The 7203-nt window shown below is 39.8% G+C and overlaps 1 protein-coding gene across 1 annotated transcript; it reads left to right on the forward strand.

Annotated features, from left to right (window-relative positions):
• The first annotated feature begins 393 nt into the window (after nucleotides 1-393).
• LOC148766805 (very-long-chain 3-oxoacyl-CoA reductase-like protein At1g24470) lies at nucleotides 394-6977 on the forward strand. Its single transcript, XM_088825141.1, has 3 exons — nucleotides 394-1034; nucleotides 6497-6563; nucleotides 6715-6977. The coding sequence occupies exons 1-3, from the start codon at nucleotides 394-396 to the stop codon at nucleotides 6973-6975; spliced, it is 969 nt and encodes a 322-aa protein (XP_088681267.1). The 3' UTR covers nucleotides 6976-6977.
• The last annotated feature ends 226 nt before the right edge of the window (nucleotides 6978-7203 follow it).

Raw genomic sequence — 7203 nt, forward strand, 5'->3', positions numbered from 1 at the left:
TCTTTATTTGCTATTAGAAGATATATAAAAGACATAAACTATTACGCGAGAAATTAGATGCTACATCTAATTATTTGGATATATTTTAATCGTAGATTTACACATAATTTCTCACACACACCCATATGTATGTGGGTTATTAGTAGGTAGTTATTTTATGAAATCTACAATTCAGATTCACTTAGTAATGATCAGATGTAGATGTAGCATCTAACTATCAGCAATAAGTAACTTTTATATATATATATATATATATATTACACAGTGTATTTAGAAAGAACATTTTTCATGCATATATACATAATTAAAAACCCTATTTATACTGCTAAATCAAAGTAATCGGTCGAGCGACTCTCTAGATACGAATTCGTAAAATCGAAGCTCGATCGGAAAATGTTTTCGAGCACACTGGATTACCTAAAAACTCAGCCATTATGGATTATACTTATTTCTTGTCTTGGTTTCCTCTCTCTCTTCAAGAACTCCACTTCTCTTCTGACATGGCTTTACAACATTTTTCTCCGACCGGCGAAAGATCTGAGAAGCTACGGCGCGTGGGCACTAATCACCGGCTCCACCGACGGTATAGGCAAAGCGTTCGCCTTCAAACTCGCCGGAATGGGCCTGAACCTCGTCCTAGTTAGCCGGAACTCAGCTAAGCTCAAAAGGGTTTCTTCGGAAATCCGAAACGAGTACCCCGACATCGACGTCAAGATTTTCGAGCTGGATTTCTACGGCGACGTGGTCGCCGGAGTTTCAAGAATGAAGGAGGCGGTGAAGGGTCTTGATATCGGGGTTCTGATAAACAACGTCGGGGTTACGTACCCGGAGGCGATGTATTTCGACGAGGTGGATGAGAAAATATGGATGAATCTTGTTAGGGTTAATGTCATCGGGACAACCTTTGTCACCGGAGCTGTGGTACCGGGTATGGTGGCGAGGGGAAGAGGCGCCGTCGTTAATATTGGTTCCGGTGCATCGGCGATTGTACCTTCCCATCCACTCTACGCCATCTACGCCGCCACCAAAGGGTAAGATTTTTCATTCATTAATAAATTAATCCCGCCGCCGCAGGCGGCGGCGGGTGCAGCCGGCAACGTGTCGAGGTCACATGCACTCAGAACACTATTAGTATTAATGCTAGCGTGCTTTCTCAATACAATTAACTTAATTAATGAGGGTAATTTGTTGTATTAATATTTTATTTCAAGAATGTAAAATAACAAATTAAATTATAATTATTTTTTTCTACCTCGGACATATATTGGACCATATAAAATGCAAACTAAAATAATGAATTTATGGGAAAAAATTACAATTTCTTATAAAATAAAATTTCACAGAAAAATTAATGATTCATGGATCTTTTATTGTAAATAGTTAATATTTGGTAGAAATGTTTAGAAGAATGTTAATTGAATTGAGGAAAAATTGATGTGTATTCTTCTCCATAGGAGGCACTATTTATACACATAGAGAGAAAGCTATACAAGGAAATTACTAATTACAATGAAATCAAATCTCCTAACTTATGTAAAGTATATCAAATCAAATCCCTAACTTATTTCCTAAGAATATACATTAACATGGGATCTCCAGCCCAATCACTATCGGAGAATGCTCGAAGAACTAGAGGTGACTCAGTAGAGTAGAAAAGACCATGAAAAAGAGTACCCTTTAGATATCGAAGGATGCGTAGAACAGCAGCATAGCATAGTGAAGCGATCTTGGAGCAGATAGATATTGACTCACTTGATGAACCGCATATGAGATATCAGGACGAGTGACAGTAAGATAGACTAGACTGCCCACCAAACGCCTGTAAAGTGACGGATTCGACAACAGTGTCCCCCCTGCGGGAGTCAAGTGAGTATTGAGTTCAACGGGAGTATCAATGATCTTGCTATCAGTGAGGCCGGCTTGAGATAAGAGGTCAGATGCATATTTGGCCTGAGTAATGTAAAGACCATCCTTAGAGTGAGTAATCTCAAGTCCCAAGAAGTAGCTGAGGTGACCAAGATCTTTCATTTCAAACTGTTGACTCAGAAAATCCTTCAATTCTTGAATTCCACTAGGATCATTACCAGTTATGATCATATCATCCACATATAAGAGGAGGAAGATGGAGCCTTTGTCAGTACGACGGAGAAATAAGGCAGAATCATAACAACTGGCAGAGTAACCCAAATGAGATATAGTGGAGCTGAATTTGGCAAACCAAGCTCGAGGGGCTTGTTTAAGACCGTAAAGTGCACGACGAAGATGACAGACCTTGTTTGAATCAACAGAGAGTCCTGGCGGAGGTTGCATATAGACATCTTCAGATAGTTCTCCATTTAGAAATACATTTTTAACATCCATCTGAAATAGATCCCATCGACTAGCAGCGGCAACAGCCAAGAGAGCGCGAACTGAAGAGATTCGAGCAACTCGAGCAAATGTCTCCTCATAATCAATTCCATACTCTTGAGTAAAACCCTTTGCAACAAGACGAGCCTTATATCTCTCAATGGATCCATCAGAGCGAGTCTTGATCTTGTAGATCCACTTACATCCAACAACAGACTGTCCAGGAGGGAGAGTAACAAGATCCCAAGTATGGTTTTTAGATAATGCATCAAGTTCCTCTCTCATGGCATTTTGCCATAAAGGGTTGGTGGAAGCCTCATGATAGGAGTGAGGCTCGTGCAAAGTGGCAAGAGTAGTGTAACAATGATAGTCAAGTAGATGAGAAGGAATAGATCTTACCCTATTTGAATGACGCGGTGGTGCATGGTCTGTAAGATCCTCAGGCGGAGCAGGAGCAAGGGACTCATGGTCAGAGCTGGGCAGTGCGTGTTCTACCTGTTCATTCTACACTTGTTCATTTGGGGTTGTGCTGGAGCGAGGAATAGGAGTATTTTCAAACAAGTCGATAGGATAAGGAGAATTATTCGAAAATATATCTAACTCGGATGAGGTACTCAAAGAAGGACGAAAATGTGAAAGTTCAACAAAAAGACGATGTTCCCAAAAGACAACATGACGAGAGACACGAAGACGATGAGAGATAGGATCATAACACCGATAGCCCTTTTGAGTTTCTCCATAACCAAGAAAACAACAAAGGCGAGACCGAGGCTCGAGTTTGTTGTGTTCGTGTGGTTGAAGAAGGACAAAACAAGTTGTACCAAAAGAACGGAGTTGATGATAGTTTGGAGATTTCATAAAGAGGCGCTCGTATGGAGTTTCATTTTGGATAACAGGACTTGGTAAACGATTGATAGCATAAACTGCAGTCAAGGCAGCTTCACCCCAGAATGGGGAGGGAATTTTCGCAGAGAGAAGGAGAGCACGAACAGTGTCAAGAATGTGACGAAGTTTTCGCTCGGCTCGACCATTTTGCTGAGAGGTCCCTGGACAACTAAGGTGGTGAACAGTGCCATAGGAATGAAGGATATTTTGAAAGGCATTTTGAGTATATTCAAGAGCATTATCAGATCGAAAAGTTTTGATGCGCTGTGAAAAATGAGTTTCAACCATTTTTGCAAAATTACTATATATGGACAATAGTTCTGAGCGAGATTTCATAAGAAAGATCCAACTATAACGAGAATAATCATCAATGAAGACAACAAAATATCTCGAGCCACCAATACTAGTAACGGGGGAGGGACCCCAAACATCAGAATGAATTAAGTCAAAAATTTTATTAGAAACTGATGAACTAGTACTAAATGGTAAGGCTGGTTGTTTTCCTAACTGACACGAGGTGCAATCAAAATGTTCTTTAGACACAGAACCTAACAGACCTTTAGAAGCTAAGTGCTGAAGACGAGATGTAGGAGCATGACCAAGGCGAGAGTGCCATAGAACAAGAGAAGGTGAAGAAGATGTAGATGTAACAGCAGCAGCAACAGAGATGGGAGCAACAGGTGGAAGACGAAGGTTATCCACGGGAAACATACGCCCAATTCTAGGCCCGGTCCCAAGCTCCTGTCCCGTCCTCGGATCCTGAACAATACATCCAGAGTAATCAAAAGTAAGACGGTAGCCTAGTTCAGCTAATTGTCCCACAGAAAATAGATTATAAGATAGATCAGGAATGTGAAAAACGTCGGGAACAAGAATATTGGGAGTTGAAACAGGCCCTAAGTTTTTACCATGTAAAGTGGAACCGTCTGCTATGTGAATATTTAAAGGGTGTTGAGCAGGTCCAAGTTTAGAAAACAAGGATGAATGAGGGGTCATATGGTTGCAACATGCGGAATCGAAAAGCCAAGTTTGAGACTTACCAGGCAGGACTGAGAGAGCAGTGGAAAGAGATGCATTACCAGCCATACGAATAGCCTGAGCTATTATATCTTGTAGTTCAGGTGATGTAAGATGTATAGTGGATCCAGAAGACTGAGACACAGCTGAGGTGGAAGTCATTGGCGGAGTGGACTCAGTAACAGCAACGGTGGAGTTGTTTCGACGATAACATGTATCAATGGTGTGGCCCGGGCGTTTGCAGTAGTTGCAAAATTTCTTGATGGACTGTCTACGCCGACTATCGAATCCGGAATGAGAAGGTTGCTCTGTGTTGATAGGGGGAGCAACTGCGAGGACATTGATCTTAGTCTGCACTTGAAGAGTTGCAAGACGTGTTTCTTCTCGTACCAACTCATTAACAGCTATATCAAGAGAAGGGAGCGGACTACGATTGAGAAGCTGACCTCGGACCGGTTCAAATGCTTTGTCAAGAGACATTAAAAATTCATAAAGACGAAATTCGTCTCGTACAGCAACACAAAGTTGAGCATCTTTAGAGCATGCCCAAGTTGGTTCAGACAAATCAATTTGGTCCCATATGTAGCGGAACTGATCGTAATAATCATTGATGGATTGCCCTGGTTCTTGGCGAAGTTGGTGCAATGCAACAACCAACTGATATTTCATAGATCCATGAGAAGTTGAATATCGTGTCGCTAGCATGTCCCATGCGGATTTGGCATCGTCATAACTGCCCAATAAGTTGGAAATTGAAGGAATGAATGTATTTCTGAGCCATGTAAGAATCATATGGTTGTGGCTGTCCCACTCAATTGTACGACCAACAAAGGCAGAGTCGGCTTCATCTTTCGCTTGAACAGGAATGTTGATTGCACCAGTACAATATTGCCAAAGCATTCGACCTTTAAGAAAACTTCTCATAGCTTGAGACCATGACAAGTAATTCTTGGTTCCTTCTAGAGTACTATTGATGGGTCGAGGGAGAAAATTATCTCTTTTATCCATTTTTTTTTTAATAAAACGGACGTAAAAACTGAAATCTACACGAAAAATCGGGTAAAAATGACCTAAAAGTCAAAGTCAACAGATTACCAATGCTGATGTGGCGAGATGACTGGTGCTGACGTGGCGAGCTGACTCAGCGATGACAAAGCACCGGTGACGTCACTGCTAGAGGAGGATGATGTCAGCGATGACGTCACAGAAAGCAGCCAAAGAGCAGACGCGGGGCGCGTGAGGCGCGTGATCGGCACGTGAAAATTTTCAGCGACAGTACGGCGGCGCGTGAGAGCGCGTGAAGGCGCGTGAGTGGCGCGTGGAGGCGCGTGGCACGTGAAAAATCTTCGGCGGCGGTACGGTGGCGCGTGAAACTGTGCGCAGAACCTTCTCGGGGCGCGTGAGGGCGCGTGCGGTCTCCGATGGCAGTCTGATTTTCACCGATGAGTTGATCGTTTAACGACGATCTTGGTGGTATGATCAGAATCTGAATCGGAGCAATGACGCACGCACAACAGTGGTTTTATGGTGTTTCGGCGGAAGCGAGAAACGAAGAAGATGAAAACACCATAGAGAAACCAAAAATTGCTAGAAGATCAGAGATTGGCTCTTGGTACCATGTTAATTGAATTGAGGAAAAATTGATGTGTATTCTTCTCCATAGGAGGCACTATTTATACACATAGAGAGAAAGGTATACAAGGAAATTACTAATTACAATGAAATCAAATCTCCTAACTTATGTAAAGTATATCAAATCAAATCCCTAACTTATTTCCTAAGAATATACATTAACAAAGAAAATATACTTTTCAAAGGTCTTGATAATAAAATAGCTCAAGGGTTTTTGTTTTTTTTGTTATTTGTAAAATACATTTTTGTGAAAATAATTAAATATATTGATAAGATTTTATTTATTTATTTGTACTTTGTACTTTAAAAAAGATTGATAAATGTAAGACAAAAACGATTTGACATTTTACATCCTAAAAAAATACGTACCCCTAAAAATATTAAGATTACCTTCATTAGCTTTAAAAATTAATTAGAAGTGTATTATATATGATTTTATAGGGTGCAAAGTGTTATTAATTTTTTCAAGGGTTCAGAATGCCAAAATGATATATTTGAAAGGTGCAAAATGGAATTAAGTCAGTAAAAAAAATGTCGGCTCCATAAATAGATCACATTTGAGAATTGTAAATTTACCAAAATTAACTGATCGATAACTTGCAGATATGTTGATCACTGATCAGTTATCCAGGAGCCTGTACGTGGAGTACAAGCGCCATGGAATAGATTTTCAGTGTCAGGTATATATATATATATATATATATATATATATATATATATATATATATATATATATATATATAAAACAAAATTCTCTTTCTTTATTATATTTTTTATTTTTTATTTTTTTTAATATATAATGTGTGAAATTAATGTGATAATATATTGCAGGTACCACTGTATGTATCAACAAAAATGGCATCAGAAGTTGCAGCTGTAGGAAAATCATCGGTATTCATACCAACAGCGGAAAAGTACGTAGAATCGGCAATTCGATTCATCGGTCACGATCAAGCCAGGTGTACACCTTACTGGACTCACTCGATTCAATGGTTCTTCGCCTCTTTGTTACCCGATTCTCTTTTGAATGCTTGGAGGCTCTCCATCGGACTCAAAAGAATCAAAAATACTATCAATATTATTCATCACTAGATATATAATTATTTATTGCGCCTTTGTTTTCGTACGTGTGTCTCGTAGATGGTATAACGAGTTGTTAGAATTATTTCGTGCAAATTAATTATAAATTTGTGTCCGATAAATCCCAGATTCAGTTTTAGCTACTGTTCTACTGTTTTACGAAGAGTTGCAACAGTTAATGGAACAGTAATAAAAAGACACAAATTTTAAAGTGGTTCGGATACAATTGTACCCTACATC

The sequence above is a fragment of the Erythranthe guttata genome, chromosome 11, assembly GCF_056151865.1.
Source record: "Erythranthe guttata isolate IM_541 chromosome 11, IM_541, whole genome shotgun sequence".
In the NCBI taxonomy this organism is placed as follows: Eukaryota; Viridiplantae; Streptophyta; class Magnoliopsida; order Lamiales; family Phrymaceae; genus Erythranthe; species Erythranthe guttata.